Source organism: Trachemys scripta, chromosome 3, assembly GCF_013100865.1.
Source record: "Trachemys scripta elegans isolate TJP31775 chromosome 3, CAS_Tse_1.0, whole genome shotgun sequence".
Taxonomy (NCBI): domain Eukaryota; kingdom Metazoa; phylum Chordata; order Testudines; family Emydidae; genus Trachemys; species Trachemys scripta.
Window position 1 is genome coordinate 112,369,249 of NC_048300.1, and position 20,096 is coordinate 112,389,344.

Consider the following 20,096-nt stretch of genomic DNA (forward strand, 5'->3'; position numbering starts at 1 on the left):
ATCTTTTTGAATCTTCGGGATGGGGGAGAAAACGTCCCCAAAATTAGAAGTAACATTTTATTAGAGATGACTCCATATTAAAAGTGCAGAAGTTTTAGTGCCAGGCCTATGACAGTAGTCAAAACTTACTACTAGCAATGTTATTACTCTACAGCATTTTGGAACTGTAGAATAGAACAATAGTTTACATAAGGCTAATTTAAAGTTAATTTTCTAATATATAGATTAGTGATATTATGTACAAATTAATATTTGTACATATGGAAGTTATTCTCAATCTTTTGAATTTAGGACATGACCAAAGGCCATTGAAATCAATAGGTCTTAGATCAGGGTTTATTTTATATTTCACAGTTCAGTCTTGTTCAAACTTTGTTTTTTAACTTAACATTCTTCCTTTGTTTTAGTTGAAATTCATCCTGTGACCAAAAAAAAAGGTGAGTGAATTTTAAAGCAATCTTAGTTTAATAAAAAAGAAGGAGCTTAATAATAAATTAAGTTAGAAATATCTATGCAAGTAAAGCATTGACATGGCAGTAGATGCTGGACACTGGCTGAATATTATTTAGTAGACTTTTATTGGTGTAACAGATGTTGATATACATAAAAACAGAAGAAACTTGAGATTTCTGAAATACACAGAAACACTCAGGCATACCGTGGTGATAAAGGCTACATATATACCTAGGCAGATACATGAATGCAAGAGCCCGATCCTATTGTTTTTATGCAGACACAAACATTAACTCTGCCTTTTTAAAATTAAATCACATTTCACCTATACATTACAAAATAAAAATTTTAGATATCAAATAGAGGAAAATGGCAGTACCCTTCTGTTTCATATTAGTCTTCGGGATGTGATAATCATGTGATTTCCCAGTTAGTAGAACCACAAATTCTAGGCACTGATTTATCTGGAGAAGAAGAAAAGATATTGTATAGGGATTTCCACCGTCCCTGTTTCCTAGACGTGTTGCTTTTTCACAGTAGTGAAGCAAGAAACATCAGAACTTTCTACTGCAAAATTGGGAAAAACTAGCCTAATTATACAGATAAATAAAGCTCCTTGACAACCAGCTTAGTCAGAATTCTCCAAATTCAGATGAGTTAATGAAATAATATGCTTTTTTGCGGGGTGGGACAGAAGGACTAAAGGAGACTAAAAACATACTAGAGAACTCTCCTAGTAATGATGTGCTATATGGGTACAGTCTATCTGCCCACACACTATGAATTGCAAGATCAGGGCCAAAAGTTCAATGTATAAATACCAGTAGGTGAGTGAAACCATTATATCATTAGATTGTTGTGACCAGTTAGTTTTCATATCAAGATTTGAAAGCAGACATTTTGCATATTTCAATTTTTTCCCCAAAATTTTCACATAGCTATAACTGATAGTTAACCATGCTCTTTTGTCTTTCCCTCTTCTAAGAGCTTATCAACGTAAAAAAAAAATTGCTGCTTTAACTATAATACTTAAAGTGGCAATCCCCTCCCACATTATAGACTCACTTATATGCAATCAATATATATCAATATAGCTTATTCCGGTTCAGGAAACAAAACAATGTAGACCACTATAAGGTACCTTTATGCCAATATAAGTTCATCCACATCAGAGTTTATACTGGTAAAAATTCACACTGCTAACCAACTTACTTATCATGGTATAACTTTTCTAGTATAGACTTTTGAGATTAGGACCCTACGCTCTTAAGTCATATAGTCACTTTTTAAAATGTTATCCAATAGCTCATCTGGAAGAATATTGAGGATGGGCAAGACTCCTTTGGATGATATTCATGTTTCATAAATATTTAGACCAGAAAATAAAAATATTTCTAAACCCAAATTTCTTCCTTCAAGCTGCAAATAGGCTGGGAAAGCAAATATTTGAGTAGCATGAATGCAACCTGAAAAGCATGGCCCCTTATTGAATTTGCCTATATGGCTGATGTTTGTGATTTGGGAAATTAATTATTCTATGCACTCATCCCTAGAGTATATACTTATTTGCATCTTTAGTGTTTTCAGAGATCAGCTGACTTTTCTTTTATATCTCCATATGGCAATATTCCTTTTTTCTGTATAAGAGTTGTTGTTTCCCAGCTCTGTAAAGTGTTCTCTATTTCTCTTTAAGCTTCTTCTCACTATAAAGTGTTTTGTGAATTTTTGTGTAAGGAGCAATGTGTTTAAAAAAATCTTCAGAACTGAGAGAATGCCAAAAACACACACAAAACTACTTCCCCAGATAGTTTTTTATTTGATTTTTGTTACCATCAATTTCTATTATTAATGTTCTCTTGACAATCCCATCTTGCTTTTTATACTGATCAAAACAGCAATAGCATATCCACTATAAGGGGAACACTTTAGAATATGAAGAAAATATTTTTCAGATTATCTAAAGAAAACACAACTACCTACCCTTAGGCAAGAGTGAATTTTCAATTCCAGGGTTTTCTTTTCTTTCTTGTTTGTTTTTTTCTTTTTTTCTTTTTTGTTTTTGTTGCTGTGGGAAGAAAGGTTTTTAACTTGGGTTGATGTCAGAGGGCATTCCAATCCAAAATGTACTGCTTTCCTGTGAAAGATGCAAAAAACGAGTTCCTGACTCCATGTGTCATTAAAGATCCTTTGGATAGAAGTGTAGTAGCACTTGAGGTTTCAGAGAGTTTAGCTTCCCTCCAGCGTAGGGTGTATGATGCTACTGAGCTCTTTTAATTTGTGCTCCTGCTATAGTAGAAGGTAGCTGAGTTTGTTGCTGTTAAAGAGGGAAGAGAAGGACGTGAGTCTGATCTCTTTTTCTGGTTGGGGTTCCATTGTGCCACAGCTGGAATGAAGAGAGCCTGAAAATCAGACTTGGTGGGTGAGAGTTAAGAGAAGACATGAAGAAATGTCTTACTTTCCATAAAAATAACAGGTGCCAGAAGGGATTACTCAATTCAGAGACAATGTAAAATGCTGCCTTCCCTTAGATGAAAAATTGGCCTGTATATTAGAGCTGATCAAAAGAGTTTTTTTCCTATTGAAAAATCAAAAATTGGAATATTTTGGCCAAAAAACAAAATAGATTTGGAAATGCTATGGTGGTGCCTCAAGCTGCATCCCCTCTCTAGGCCAGGCTCCCTAGTTGGCCTACATATCCAATGATGCACCATGGTCTCACTTCTTGAGGCGGGGAGGCGGTGCATCATGATGAATCACAATTTCCTTGAGACACTGGAGCGGTATAGCTGAATCTAATATTTTCCATGGAAAGTAGACACTTTGAAAAATTGTATATACTCAAAACCTATATGTTTCATGGAAACCATTTACAGTGGAACATTTTTGACTGACCTACTATATATATTAAAATGCCCAGGCACATTGTTACCATGCTAAAAGATCAATGCCAATGTTCTATGACAGGTTTCAGAGTAGCCAATGTTCTATGACTTAATAATAAAATTCTCCTTTAATGAATAAAACCAGCAAATGTATTGCTTTATTGCCCCATCTCCTCTTGAGACCCAAGAACAAAAGCATTTTATTTTGTCGCGGAAAGAATATGATTTGAATCATGGCAGATGGAAAAAGGCATATATTTCATTGATCCCAAAGTAGTAGCATATAAACAGAGATGGTTATATAAAATTTAGCTTTAGTTTCTGTATAGGTGAGCAGGAGGTTGTGGGGGAATGGGGATACATTATGTTTCTCTCTCTAGAAGCTGGACAATTTGGCTATTATCAAAATATCACCCCATGATCAAAACATTTATGGGGTTGGTGATGGGGATGCTGCTGGTCAGTCTATGCTAATGTTTTTACCATTCATAGCTTGAATGGAGCTCCACCAATGCTAAGAGATTACTTAAAATTTATGGGGTCAGATCCTAATCCATGCTTAATTTGTTTTCCACTGTTTCTGCAGCACAAAGCAGGCCTAATTCTGGTTTCAGTGGCCATCTGAAGAATCACTTAAGGTGTAGAATAGCACAAAGCCTCTCTGTCTGGCCCTACACCATTCAGTGGAGGGGACTATATCAAGGAAAGGAGGCATAGCTCGATCACTACTGCATTCTGGCTATCTCCAGCTGCCATAAAAGCCCTCCAGGAGTTATTGTCTTTGGCCATAAATTAGAGCATGTGTGAGGCAACTTCAACTTAATCCTGGCAGCTCCAAGGATCAGGGGAGCATAGAAGATATAGCTTCTTTTAAAGTCTACACCATCAACTCCTTGGCCAGTTCCAATGGCTAGGCCCATAGGGTAGACGCAACCCCAGAGTTAATTCTCACAGTCAGAAATATTTGCCATTTATTTGTTCGTATTGTGGCTGCTATAAAAACTGTGTAGACTGTGGGTCCATGAAATGTTAACGTTTTGTTGGGAATGAGTCTTTTGTACAGATTCCTTTCCCACTACCCCTCCCACCCCAATTAAAATAGCTATCATCCTAACCATCTCTTCCACCTACAGTAGAGCTAGACCATAGCTGTACAGTTTCGAATGTCTGCTAAGGAGACTAACAAGGGGAGAATTGACTAAAATTTTCTATAAAGACAATGTCTAAGAGCAAGTTAAAAATGAGCCCTCTGAAGCTCCTAACCCAGCTTATTCCAGCTCTCACTTTGTGGTTTGTTTACACCCCCACCAACTTTCCAGGATAATCATGCACCTGTTGCTAGGTAGTCTGGATAAACCAGCAGAGATATAGTCCAGCTTAGTTGTGGGCAGCAGCTATAGGGCTTCCGGCCACTGGAGGCAGAGTTATTAACCCTAATCTTGGCAGGCCCTTTGGGTCGGGTCCATTCCCTTTTTCACATATGACATTTTTGAGAAAGTGAAGGTTTTAAACACTCAAAGGTCCAGATCCAAAAGATGTTTAGGCTCCTAACTTCCATTGATTTTGGTGGAAGTTAGGAGCCTAAACACCTTTGTAGTTCTGGGCCAAAACGTTTAGCCTCACTGCCTGTCGAGGTCATGTTTGTTTTGTATAGCAAAAGGGGAGGGGGGAAGAAGGAGGGAGGGAGGGAGGGAGGGAGGGAGGAAGACTTAAGAACAAACACAGCCTGAAACTAGGATCAGTTGGTATCGTTTACTCAGCAAAAGATACATAAAAATATAACCCCTTCAAAATCAATCCAATCACAACTGATGAAATTTAAAACAATTGTTGATATTAAAACCCCAATTCACCCTCAGAGTGACTGGCTAATACTAAAGCAGAGAGATGGTGATTAAGGGACCAGACTAGGCTTCAGAGGATCAGGGTTCAGTCACCAGCTCTGATGTTGGTTTCCTGTGTGACCACAGGTAAGTCATTTAATCATAAAGCTCCCTATTTAGGAAATGGGAACAATAATATTTCCTTTCTACCATATTCTTCTTCTTCTTCTTTATTTTTTGGGGGTTTTTTTTGTTTACATTGTAAACTCTTTGGAGAAGGGACAGTCTCTCACTATGTGTATGTACAGTGCCTAACACGGTGTCCTCAGTTTGGTCCTTTAGCTACCATAATGCATGTTATTACAACTGAGTACTTATTAACAGTGAGCAGCCAAACAAGAGCACAGTAATATAAGCAGACTGGAAATTAACCATTGTATTTGTTGATGAAAGAGTAAAAACCTCCTCCTGCCTCATCATGAAGGGGCTATGGGTCTTTATTCATGCTAATGTGAGGCTGAACTGTGCTGAGAGGGCACCTCTAGTATAAAGTGCTTCAGGAAACTATAATTTACTTCTCTTTCCCTGTCCCTCCTCTTACTAATGCTTGGTTTTTGTAGTGCACAGGGAGAGCAGGGCTGTTAGCAGACACTGTAAACTCTTGATAAAGAAAATTAACATGGTAAAGGCGGGGGGGGGGGAGAGAAGAGGGGAGAGAAGAAGAGCTTCCAAAACTGCTTGTTCAGCAGGGATTTTCAATCAAGCTGCAGATTTAGCTCATGTAAATCTGACTGTCATCAGACTATCAGCTTTTTTTGGGTCAACAACATACAGCTGTGCAGACCTGCTAACAATATAGTCAGTGAATATATCTCCTGTCAGAGTTTGAAAATGGTTGGTGAGCAGGCTGCTAGCTTTTCTTCTTGGAGGCATTTAAAACAATTATACTGCATGTTCTGTATATTCTCAGAACGCTAGATAAGTCAAGAAGTGCCCACATTTTAGGAAATAAACTCTTTGGCCCTTCCAAAAACCAGCAACATTGGGGAAAATGATATTTTTTAAAGCCTGCTTGATAACTAGAAAACCCTAACAATGAAATACATCTTTTAAAATACATATTCCTTTGCAATAATTTAATAAACTGTGCTGCCATCTCATCAAGAATCAGGATGGTTGCCTTGGTGACAAAGATTATCCTTGCTGCTGCTTGATTCTGTCATTTTTCTAAACATGAATTCATAATATTGAGGATTTATTAACGGTATGTCACATTGATCGAGATAAATTGTGTGCTTTAAACTGGCCATGTACATCTTCTATGATATTACAGCTGCTTTGTCAACTCAGAAATAAGATATGATGTAATTACTAGAAAATTAAAGCTATTTGTCATAAAGCGTAAGACACAGAATATCAAAACTGCAGAGGAAAAATCCTCAATAGAAAAATCTGATGTTTCCCTATTTTAAATATTTGGGGTTAGTTAGTTGTTACCATTTTATGGCTTGTAAATTAATCAAATTCAATCAACATAGAAATGTATCCTTGTTTCTGCTGGTAACATTTAACTTGTAATGTGCAGAAATAATGTATTCTAGAGTGTCGTATTTTCTGCTGGCTCCAACTGCTTACAGAGATTTGGGAAAAAATCCTAGTGAAGGCAAAGTTTGCAAGTTCAGAGTGTATTTTATATATTCAATTTCTTTAAGGATTTTGCATGATGTGTTGTGTCATAAGTGTTGCTGTAGGTTAGATAATCCGCTCAGAAATCTTGAATGTTTCTGGTGGGGAGTTATCTGAGTTATATAGTTTGTTCAGAAATACTCATGTCAGATTGGCTCTGCTCCCGATATGTCATGGGGTCAGTTTAGGTTATCTGCTGTATTTACCAGCCTTCCATTGGGTATATGAACATTTTTGAACTAAATTACTATGTGATCCACTAAAACCATTACAAGGGGAAAAACAAACAAACAAGCAAACAAACATAGACTGTATCTGAACATTAGGATTTCCTTGGATTTTGACAGGGACAGAGTGGGTAGGCAAGCTGTGTATTTGAATAATTTGAAGTCAGTGGAGCTATGATAGTTTACACCAACTGAGGATCTCCTAACAGTCCCCAAATGTTTGAACCTGTGTGCATGATTCTGCTAATAGCATACAATTTATCAGTCTATGGGCCAGATTCAGAGATGATATGTGAAGCTACGTAAGATATGCTCTTCTTACACTCCTCTAGAACTACATACACATGCTGGCTCAGATCTACAAAGGGATTTAGGCTTGTATGGCCCAGTTTTAGGCATCACTGTAATCCACAACTGCCCCACTCAGCTGCCACCTAACTCTGTAGGTGTCTAAACTCACTTTTTATGTGGCTTTAAACAGGTTGTGACTTTATCATTAGATGGGACTACCTGGCAGATAAAAGTGCACTGTGCAGGTAACTCCAAGTTCATTCAATAACCACTTCCACCACCGCCCACTTTTTCCATCCAGGTCCCCCAACCAACCCATTGTTGGGACCTTACCATCCACCCCCCTTGTAGGGGGGTTAAGGTGGGTTACGGGTTAAGAAAGGGGAGAACCCCATTGCTCCTCAGTTCCGTTCCTTTAACCAACAGCTCCTTTTTAAGTCCTTAACCAAGCCATTTATCTGGTCACTGTATCCCTTCCCTATGGAGTACCTGCACTGGACATCTGCCCTACACTTACATCATGAGTTGCGACATGCAGTCTACCACCCTTCATGCCACATGTCAACAAAGCCCTCCCTAACCCACTATGGAGAAGGTCAATCTGGTGGTAAGGGAAAAATTCCTTCCCAGTCCCCCTAAAAAAGGGATGGCTAGCGCAATGCCCACAGTAGGTCTTGACTAAACCTGGTATTTTACCACCTACAGGGGAGGGAGGGTGAGTGCTGCCTCCGCCTGCTCTGTGTAAAATGGGGCTTCTCTGCACAGGGCTGCCCTTTTAAACCCTTCTGCCCATCCGGTTTCCAGGAGATGAGTCAGTGTTGCTACAGTGGCCTCTTGTCCCCTTTTGAATCAGTTTGACCACTCTCCCGCGCCCGGCCATAAAGCACTGTTCCCTTCATTCGGCCAGCCAGCCAAATCTCCCTGCCCCCCACTTAAAGGTGCGATGTGGTCATTGGCACCTAAATTTGTGCTGTAAATCTTCCCTGGGCATATAACTTTCTGACTCTGGGCGTGCGCACTGGTGCCTCACTCCAGGGATCCAAATTCCAATCTCAAGCCTAAACTCCAGAGCAACCACAAACTGGGGGGAAATAGGCATTCCTCCACCTATCTTCCCTTCAGGGCCCTGTTGGGTAGTCATGCTCAGAGGTTGCCTAACTCCACATGAAATGACCAGGGAGAGGAGGGGACCTCCCTTAACTTCTAGCCTAGTGGTTAGGGCAGTGGTTCATAAACTTTTTACTAAGGCTGACCCACCAGCTGGGTTTCATCTCTTTTTGTGAACCACCATTACATATATGCATCCTTTACAACCCTAATCCTATCCTGGTGTGGAGGGGAGACCCTAAGTGGAGGGGCAAGAGGGAGGAGTTGGAGAGCGAGCCTGACTAGCACTTACCCCACAGTGGTGCTTCCTGTCCTGCACGACTGGGCCTGGCTCCTCATTCCAGGCATTGAGACCTGGCATACAAGGTTACAGTGGCACTCAGATTTGGCTTGGCCACCTCTTCCTCATAATAGAGGGATTGGCTGGGCTAAACCTGAGTGGTACTGCGGCCTTGTGCACCAGGTTACAATACTTAGTGTGTGGAGCTGGGCCCACCCCTGTAGTTCAGAAGCCACCGCTTAGGGTTGCCAACTGTCTAATCACACAAACACCCCTGCCCTGCCTCCTGCCCTTCCCCTTCTCCGAGGCCCTGCCCTGCTCATTCCATTCCCCCTCCCCCTGTTGCTTGCTCTCCCTCACCTTCATTCACTTTCACCGGGCTGGGGCAGGAGGTTGGGATGTAGGAGTGGGTATGGGCTCTGGGCTGGGTTTGAGGGGTTTGGAGTGGGAGGGGGCTCCGGGCTGAACTTGGGGCAGAAGATTGGGGTGCAGGAGGGGGTGAGGGGTGCAGGCTCTGGGAGGGAGTTCGGATGCAGGATGGGGCTCCGGGCTGGGGCAGGGGGTTGGAGTGCAAGAGGGAATGTGGGCTCTGGGAGGAAGTTTGGGTGCAGGAGGGATTTCTAGGCTGGGACATGGGGTTGGGGTGTGTGTGTGGGGGAGGGGTGCGGGCTCCAGATGTGTGATGCTTACCTCGGGCGGCTCCCAGCTGGCAGCGCAGTGGGGCTAAGGCAGGCCCGTGCAGCTCCCGGAAGCAGCCAGCATGCCCCAGTGCTGCCCCTGCCCTGCAGGCACCGCCTCCGCAGCTTCCATAATCCGCAGTTCCCGGCCAATGGGAGCTGTAGATTTGGCGTTCAGGGTGGGGGTAGTGTGTGGAACCTTCTGGCCTCTGCTAGGGGCTGCAGGAATGTGCCAGCTGCTTCCAGGAGTGGCATGGAGCCAGAACAAGCAGGGAGCCTGCCTTAGCTCCACTGCACCGCTGGAATTTTGGCGCCTAAAATCTCCTGGTTTGGCTTCAGCAGCTTCTGGGAGATAGAGCCTGATTCCGGGAGACTCCCGGTGAAACCAGGAAGGTTGGCAACCCTACTGCCACAGCAGGGTGGGTTTGCTCTCCAACTACCTCCTCTTGCCCCAGGGCCTCCCCTCTGCACTGGGCTGGGAGACGTGTATGTTTGAACAATTATGGGTTAATCCAGCAACCCTTCTAGAACTTTCCTGTGACCCATTGGTAGGTTCGGGCCTGACGTTTGGGAAACACTGGGTTAGGGTACTCACCTGGGATGTGGAGACCTGGTTCAATTCCTCCTTTTTCGTGATGAGAAGAAAGGATTTGGATACGGTCTACCGCCTCTCAGGTGAGTGCCTTAGCCAGTGGGCTACAAAGTGTTCTCACACTTTCTGTGGCCCAATTAATATTTAATTCAAGTGGAGAAGCTTCAAGAAGAGACACAGAGGTCCACATCAGAGTATCCCATAGTGTAGTGCAGTGTTTCTCAACTTTTTTGTGCTGGCGATCCCCTTTGAACTTAAAAAAAAAATGGGGACGCCCCCCCCCCAATACTAAGACTTGAAAAAATTGTGACCCCATACCTTAAATATCATTAAGTAAATTATGAATAATACCGGGGCACTAGTGTTAATAAACTAATATTTAAAACCTATGCAAATAATTGAAGGTAAGAAAACAAATTTATTTGCAGATCAAAGTTTATTTTTACATAGAAAGAAACTATAAGTTCACTTTTTACAAATTACGAGACTTACAGAGTCCTTCAATGAAACACTTGTGCTTATTTTGTACCAGCTTTATGGTGGGTTGAATTGAAGACGCACTCAGCAGCAGGTCATTCGCCAAAGATTATTTATTTAGTTGCTTTGGCTTTATCGCAACCGTCGATGGGAATCCCAATTCACATAAATATGATGTTGTGAACAGGATTAAAACTTCCAAAGCTTCAGTTACAAGTTTGGGAAACTCATGCTTCTGTGCCATTCAAAACATGCACATGTCTTTTGAAGGCAATGAACACTGAAGCATTTTATCAGATGAAAGCTCAGTTATCTTGCAGGCTCCATGTGAGTTCGACAGACTCAACTACTCTTCTGTTGAACGGATTAATTATTCACCTCCTGCCAAGTTCTTCGTCATCAGGCGGGAAGTCATCCTGGAGCAGCTTATTAAGTTTAAATATATGTTCAATCATAATGTTTTTAATGTCCACACTCTTGTCATCGGGAATCAGTTTCATGTATTCGCACCTCAGAGGAAATGACTAAGTTTTCACTCTGAAGCTGAGCAGACCAGGCTCCAAATTTCTTTCCAAAGACGTGTCTTTCCTTGTTTCCCCACCCAATTATGTGTTTGTGTGGGCCTTGAAAACTCATATCCAACTCATTCACATGACTGAAGACATCTGCTAAGTAAGTCAACTGAAGAAGCCATGGTGTGTCACTGAACAATTTAGCAAAAGGAGACCTGTGATCCTGTAGAAACCCAAGTACTTCAGCTCGCAATTCAAAAAGGCTGTTTAACACTTTCCCCCATGAAAGCCCTCTCCCTTCAGTGTGCAAGAGAAGAATTTTATGAAGTGCACCTATTTCACACATAAAACTGCAAACAGGCGAGCTGATAGAGGCTGGCTTTTTATGAAATTCACAACTTTTACAGACTCATCGAGCACCTGACACAACTCAGAAGGCATTCTTTTTGCAGTGAGTGCTTGCCAAGGTAAGAAGCAATGGGTCAAAATGGCATGAGGCATAATGGTTTTTCATCTTGCAACAAGCCCACTGTTTTTGCCAGTCATTGATTTGGCATCATCAGTGCATAGAGCAATATGTTTTTCCCAATCTATTTCAATATATTCAGTAGCTTCAACAAACAGGTTAAACAGACATTCACCAGTTGTGTGGCTAGCCAGCGCTTTACAGAAGAGCATGTTTTCCTCAATGGTAGCATCTGAATTATATCAAAAGAAAGCTAAGAACTGTGCTACGGCTGAAACACCTGTTGATTCACCAAACTGAACACCATTTTAACTTTTCTTTCAACTGCTCATGAATGTCATCAGCCATTTCATTAGCATGCCTCGAAACAGTATCTTTGATAAAGGAATAGCTTTAAGCTTATTTTCCTCTTCATGGCCAAGCATGCTGGTAAGCATGTCTAATGCCACAGGAAGTATGAGATTCTCAGCTATTGTATGTGCCTTACATGTTTGGGTAATACAAGAAGTGACACGAGATATGAAGCTTCAAGAGCATTCTTATTGACATTACTTGTATTCCAAATCAGTGTTTGCTGTCTTTTCAAGATGTTCAGTTTTCCCTTAAAGGACTCAAGAGGCTTGTTCTTTAATTATGGATGTTTACTTTCCAAATGCCAAATTAATTTTAGAAGGTTTCATGCTTTCGGCACTTAGCACTTCACCACCCACAACACAATAAGGTTTATTTTTGATTGCTATAAAACCGTACATTGAATAGCTGGAATTGGATTTTCTGCACTCCATCTTCTTCACTCCTTCATTCTGTGCAGTACTTGGTTGAGCTCTCTTTAAAAATTTATCCATTGCACAAGAAGGCCTCTTTGAAAAGTGTGCATACAGTACTACTTGCTAGCCGTGAAGAACAACAACGTTGTCTGGACAGGAAGCAGCAGTGAGCTCAAGTGGTTCTGTGAAGTCACATGCTTGCCTAAAGCAGGGCCAGCCTTCAACTCTCTGAAGGCCTCACAGAAGGCACATGTGAAGATCTTCAGAGATGGACCCAACATTGGGCGCCGAGGTGTATTGACGCCGAGGTGAGTCGGGGTGGAGGTGGTGTTTCCTCCCTAAGCCCCTGCTGCCTGAAGCCAAAGTCCTGCTGCCGGGACTGAAGCCTGAGCCTGACCACCTGGGACTGAAGCCTGAGCCATACCATGGGGGGTTTGAGCTGTAGCTCAAGCCTCGCCTCGCCTCATGGGGGCTGACAGCCTGAACCCCACTGCAGGGCTGACAGCTCGAGCCCGAGCCCTGCTGACTAGAGCTCACAGCCCAGAGCTCGGCCACTGAGGGGCTCACAGCCAGGCTATCTGGGACTGACAGTCCCAATCCCCACTGAGGGGGGCTCAAACATGTAAATTAGCTTCATGGGGCCCCCTGTGGCATGGGGTCATGCCGACCATGCACTTGCAAAGCCCTTTTGTGATCCCCCAGGTTGAGAAACACTGGTCTAGTGGTTAGAGCACTCACCTGAAAGATGGGAGGTTTCTGTTCACATTCCTTCTCTTTATCAGCCAGAGAGGGGACTTAAACTGGGGTCTTCCATGTCCAGATTGAATACCCTAACCATTAGGCTAAAGGTTATAAGGGTGTCATTACCTCTGCTCCTGGCTGGTGTAGATGGATTTTATAGGGAGACTAAGCACCTAAGTCAGGTTTGTCGATCCCAGTGGTGTTCCAGCAATTTTCTAAGCACTGCAATGCCTAAGTCTCTGTGTGGATCCAGATTGCTCTCCCTTAGTATATCTACACTAGACTTGGAATAAACTTTCAGGGAATTGTCCGCACTAGCCTTTATCAGTGTGTTACCTACTTCTTGTTAACTTGATGAAAAAATGTCCAGTGTAGACAATCCTTACGCGTAAGGAAGTCTCACTTGGTCTAACATGCTGAGGAGTAATCACAAAAGCAAGAAGATGTAAGTTAAATTAGGGTGGATGTTACTTTAACTTATAATTTTTTTCTTCTGTAAACTTGATGGGGTAGTTCATCCTTTGTATCCTCTCATGACTAGAGATAGTCCCTCCATGTGAGGACTGAGGGACAGTGATGAGACTGTGTGGAGAGATTTAAATATCTTCTGTCCCTGTTGCTCTTAATTTGTGGATAGATCCAAAGATTTCATGTCTCTAATGGTGTCCATTAACATCTTACATGCACATTAAATTATCAAAAGAACTGTAAAAACAGAGCAAAAAAAGCATATGTTAGAATGCACTCAAAGCCATGTGTAAAATTTGTGGACACTAGCAGTGAGTGGGAGAAAAATACTGATATAGTCACAGGAAGAAAACAAACCAAACTCCGTTGTAACAGGAGTCTTTAAATTGGGTGATTTCTTTGTAGTCTGATTTTGGAGGCCTATAGAACAACAAAAATGCTATACATACGAAGATGGGAAGTACACGGTCAGAAATGGCTCATTGGGATCTTATGGCCAGTTTATCTTCTTACTCTGCATAGATGACTGGTAATGATGCATATCTAGGCCTCTGCTACTCTTTAATAGGTATTTTTACCTCTTTGCTGAAAGAATGAGTGCTGATTTGAATGCACTCATATAGCACGATTATGCTTTTCTTCTAAACCTGTATTTTAGATGGCAAATACTGCTTGAAATTGACTGATAGGTATTGATTCTCAGCAGTCTGTGGACAAATCTGTGAAGTCGATCAATCTGTTAATGGAATATAGAAATTTATCTTTCCCATTTACCCTATTAAGCAATGCACATGCTTTTATGTCCTGAACCAGTGTCTAGAAGTCATTGGGAAGACTCTCACTGACTTCAGAGAGCAGTAGATTGGGCCCTTACTGTCCAGTAGATGCAGTATGTTTTCCTCTATCTCTATTGGATTAATTTGGTGGTGAGTGATCTTGTAATTGGAAACAGGAAAGCCAGACCTAGCCCTTAAGTAAGGGGATGCACCTCCCATTGACTTTAGTAGGAGCTGCACCTGCTCACATCAGGGATTAATTTGGTCTAGTGTCCGATATCAGTTTCACATTCCAGGAGGTATGCTCATATTACACTAATGCAGACACTCTACATAGTCTTAATGGGTTTACCAGATGTCCACTATGATATCACTTGTTATTTTCCCCCAAGTGTTAGCAACCGGAACCTTGATTTTTGGGGAGACGGGGTTTTTTAAAGTCTATATAATATACATTTTCTTTGTTTGCCATTACTGTATTTTTGATACATGAGATGAAATCAAGTATAAGGCCTATGGCACTGGTAATAGTACCAAAGTCACCAATGAAATTTTCAACAGAAGAGATGGCACAGTATTTTGTGGGCTGAAAGGAGAGCAGACAATTGCTAAAACATTAAAACAAGCAAGTGTAATCCACACCCCTCCTGGGTGTGGTGTTCTGTCCCATCTAGTGGCACTGAGAGAGAGAGAGAGAGAACGATTAACGAGTCTGCTCTACAGCCTTAGCTAAGAGCCAAATGGCTTTTAGCTCATGCAGTAGAGGCTCATGCACTGAGGTCCCTGGTTCAATCCCGCCTGCCGACTACCAGGGTCTGTCGGTGTTACACAAGCATTCTCCAGTCCAGTTCTTAAATAAGTTAACTTCTAAATGATGTAGACCAGGGATTGGCAACCTTTGGCACACAGCCCATCAGGGAACTCCACTGGTGGGCCGGGATGGTTTGTTTACTTGCAGTGTCCGCAAGTTTGGCTGATCACAGCTCCCACTGGCTGCAGTTCGCTGTTCCAGGCCAATGGGGGCTGCGGGAAGCGGCGCGGGCCAAGAGATGCACTGGCCACCGTTTCCTGCAGCCCCCATTGGCCTGGAACGGCAAACTGTGGCCAGTGGAAGCTGCGATCAGCCGAACCTGCGGATGCTGCAGGTAAACAAACCATCCCGGCCCGCCAGCAGATTTCCCTTCTGACCGCGTACCAAAGGTTGCCGATCCCTGATGTAGACCATAGGCTCTGACTCTTATTGTACCTGATGGGTGCTCTATCTTGGCTCTGCCCCAAGGCCCTGCTCCACTCCACCCCTTCCCAGAGGTTCCGCCCTCTCTCCGCCTCTTCTCGCCCTGCTCTGCCCCCTCCTCCAGACTCCCCCTGCCCGCCCTTTGCTTGCTCTCTCAGCCCCCTCCCACAAGCCCCCCCCCACCACTGGTTCCTCTCCACCCTCCCCAAAGTGCCTCCCTTCGGCCACTGAACAGCTGATTGGCGGCCAGCCCCGGGGCCCTGCTGAACACCTGTGGCTGGTGGTTGCTGAGCATGCCCTATTTTTTTCTGTGGGTGCTTGAGCCCTGGAGCACACACAGAGTCCAGCACCTATGATATAGACTGTGGAACAGGGCTGTACTTTGTTATTTGAGTTCATGTAGAAATATGCCCGTTTCAAATACAAGTCCTCCAAAAAAGTAGAAGATGCCAATTTTTGGGAAGAAGATATTCTAGTGTAAATACTGGAAAGCACATAAAAGGTAATGTTAGGTGGTATATCTGAATTTGTGTTTATTTTCCTGTGGGCAATACAAGTACAATAACAAGATGCCCATAATCTTTAAGATTTGATAGCATTTGAATAGTTGTAGGATCTGTACATTGAATTATTATAGAAAAGTGATGTAAAAAATGTAATGTAGCCTGTCCTGATTGGGATGTATAAATTAGAATACCATAACCAAACATTCAGCATTAATTGCAGTTTTTAAAAGTTACTTGAAGACAGACAAGTTGAAAATGTTGCTACATCTGCACTCTTCGAATTTCCTAACACTGCATTTCACTCTTTCATTCAAAACAATTCCCAAGCAATCAGTTAATAAAATTCATTAGTAAAGCTTGCCAATTATGGTATAATATTATAGGATGAGTTATTGCTATGGGCTCTGACCCTTAATTCTGGAAACTTATCTCTATTATATATTATGAAATCTAAGCATTATTACCTTTTGTTCCAATGTTAACGGTGTGCCAGGCCTATCAAAAATATAGAAAAAAAAATTTTCTCCCAAAAGAAACTTGAATTTTAAATATACACCTGAGTGAATGGAATTCATATTTAACATGAAATGTCCACCCTGAGAAATCCAAGTGGTGCATTTAGTATCAGTAATTATTTGATGTTTAGTAAATATAATCACAAATGCTTAGTAAGAACATTTTTAATGAAAGTCAATAACTCTTTATATATTTTTATATAGGTTTACACATAAACAAAACAATTAATGTGTAGAATCCATAATAGTTAATAGTTAACGACAGGTAGATCTTTATTAAAACAAGGATATACTTTTTTTCCTACTCTTAGGAATGAATAAAAAGCTATGAATTATAGAAACAATAACACACATCGAGAATAATGCTTTGTATATGGCCAGAATTTTGTCACGTCACAGCTTAAAGATCCATGAACCTTTAATATATCTTTATAATTTATTTCCTTTATTGCTATTTGAGTTTTTTCCCCTCCCAATAAATAAACTATTAATTGTGTTCTTTCCAGAAATTCATAAAGGCAAGCCTGATAGACAAGAAAAACTTGAAAAAACAGCACCAAAAGGTAATTATTACTATTTATATATGTGTGTGCAATAATTAATATATTTATTCAAATTATATTACACCTCTACCTCAATATAACGCTGTCCTCGGGAGCCAAAAAATCTTACCATGTTATAGGTGAAACTGCGTTATATCGAACTTGCTTTGATCCACCGGAGTGCATAGCATTCAGGAAGTTTCTAATCAGGAACAGGGCCTTACTGAACTATGCATTGTCCGGCCACATATACAGACATTGTCCTTGACCCCAATAGGTCCCAATCTACCTATTCATCTGTCTCTAAATATAATTACATAAAAACCTATATTAAAAGAACATTAGGATTGCAAAGTCAAGCACTCAAAAGTTTTAAAATTGTCAAAATAAAAATTGCCCAGGCAGCCTTGATTTGATCTCTGTGTATATATGTATATATGTATTAAAATTCAGTTTTTAGTTACATGATCCTATACTAAGGTACAGAAAAGACAGTTGTCTTACTCTCAGTGTTCACTGGCAGCCAGAAAATCCTTTTCAGACTCTGTAGCCCCGGGCTGGAGCATGTTCAATGCAAAGAAATCTTTGGAAATTTTGCTGCCAGCCTCTAACAAATCTCTACGGAGCATGTGCAAATGGCAATTTTCATAGGTTTATAACTTGGCCAAATTTCTGTGAGTTTTCCTGGAGAGAGTAAAAAGCACCTTTCTGATGCTAGAGAAATTTCTTTGCCAAATGTCAAGTCTCTCTTCTGAAGCATGTGGAGGCATTACAACTTCTCAATAAAAATGGTTGTAAGAATTGTTTAATATGGGCAAAACAATATATTTTTTCATAATCTCAATCTTGAAACAACAACCAATTTTTCTGTAATTTTCAAAAACAAATTCAGCCTGAAACAGACACTTGGCATGAAAAAATTCAGCCCAAATATTTAAAATTTGGGAAATCCAAAAGCAACTGAAAACAGGATATTATAATGAAAAGTATTAGGCAACCTTACACTGTGAACTCTGCCAATAATTAAACATTTTATTCAAATATTTTCAGAAACTACTAATTGCAAAGTAAAATACAGTTATTGTACTTGTTAGAAAAATGTATTTTAAGGAAAGGAAATAATCTGAGAATAGATCTAACAAAGCACTTATTCTGACAATAATGCCGTAAAAACACAGTGATTTAAGAATGATGTCATAATATTTATTAATTAGCATTAGCTTGTGTGTCCTATGGAATATACCCATGTTTGGGACAAACTCCCTAGGAATGGTATAACTCAAAATATCAGAGATTGTGGATAGGTCAGAGATAGCCTGTGTAATCAGAAGGCTCAGAGCATCCATATAGAGTTTTCCATTCTGACTTTACTAAAATAATTCAATCCAACTCTGATTTGGAGATGTGATGAAATAATGGGTATATAAAAACTGAAGATCTTATTATATGACATGGACAGGAAACTCACTAAATTTCAAATTCATCAAACTCAGAAGCCGGATAAGTGCCCTGGTAACACCTGGCTCATAGTGAGGAATTCTTTTGCAGAACACAGAGTAGTAGTATGCTTTTTATAGCAAATGCAGTTAAGTCAGATAACATCACAGGCTAAACCTGTCCTTATTTTAGGAAACAAATGTTTTTATGTTCTTATCTGCTTAAATTACAGCAAGGGAGGTTTAGGTTGGACATTAGGAAAAACTTCCTAACTGTCAGGGTGGTTAAACACTGGAATAAACTGCCTAGGGAGATTGTGGAATCTCCATCATTGGCGATTTTTAAGAGCAGGTTAGACAATCACCTGTCAGGAATGGTCTAGCTAATACTTAGTCCTGCCATGAGTGCAGGGGACTGGACTAGATGATCTCTTGAGATCCCTTCCAGTCCTATGATTCTATGTTCTTATTTCTCACCCTCCCGTACCTTCTTTGTGGGACTTGATGTCCCATTCCCATCTCCTAAGAACTTTAAGGGACCCAGGGCTTTTCTCTCCCTCATCAGCTTTTTTGAGGAGCCACCAGAATGGGCTGTTGCCATTTCCCTCCCAAAGCAGAGAAGCTGGAGCATAGTGACCACTCCTGCTCTCACTGCCAGCAGGCTCTACTTGGGTGGGATTGAAAGAACCTCAATAATCCTTAGCATGGAAGCTCATAGCCACAATATTAGGCATTGGTCATGTTTGCTTGTTACCTAGAAATTATGCTAAGGTTTATCGGGCTACCTCAAGTAAAGTCAAGTGCGAGAAGGGGGTCTATCTTTATTCTCACTTCCTATAATGACAGTGGAATTTTTACCCTCCCTCATAAGATGATATGTTAGGACTGAGGGGGAGGGGAAGACATCAGCCATAACTTGGCAACCCTCTGAATAATAACATGCTAGGAGTTGGCAACCAGCTCCACTTGAACACCTGTTGGAGGTATCCCAAGGGAAAGGAGCAAGAGGGGTCTCACTTTAATTTAAAAAGGGAGGCGAGATGGAGTTCTGAAGTTGTATGCACAGCTACAATATCCAAAACTATGTAAATTCATAAACTTTTGTTAAGAATACACTGAGGTTCATAAATGAATCTGTCCTCAAGCCCAAATCTCAGTTCAAGTGGATTTCACATTCAATGTGACCTTCACACAAATCTAATTTTAAGCTTCATTGGCGGGCTTGTCAACACGGACACACTCAGGAATGTTAAAATGAATTAACCAAAGGTGTTGAAGTTAAAGCATGTAAATTAAAGCACATTAAACCCTTGTGTGCACCTTCTCATTCAGAAGTATAGTGGCCTTAGTTCACTATATTGTAATCTTCCTTGAAGAAAGAAGTTATAATGAACTAAGGCTGCTTTACTTCTGAATGGGAGTGTCCACACAGAGGTTTAATGTGTTCTAATTTCACAGCTTTAGTTAATTCAGCACTTCCTTGATGTCCCTGTGTAGCCAAGCCCTTATTCAGTTAATTGGAGCAAACATTCTCTTCTTCATCTGTACGACACTCATCACCGTACGTCTTACTGAGCTGAGAACTATTTTTACTTCGCTAAGGTATGGAATTAATGCCTCCTTAATCTCTTTTTGCCC

The 20,096-nt window shown here is 41.1% G+C and overlaps 1 protein-coding gene across 1 annotated transcript in view; it reads left to right on the top strand.

Moving 5' to 3' along the window:
• TRDN (triadin) overlaps window positions 1-20,096 on the top strand; it is a gene marked incomplete in the record, with an annotated part of 278,678 nt that overhangs the window by 57,853 nt on the left and 200,729 nt on the right. The window contains 2 exon segments of the mRNA XM_034765753.1: window positions 408-437; window positions 16,987-17,043. Of these exon segments, the coding sequence (XP_034621644.1) occupies window positions 408-437; window positions 16,987-17,043 (87 nt within the window).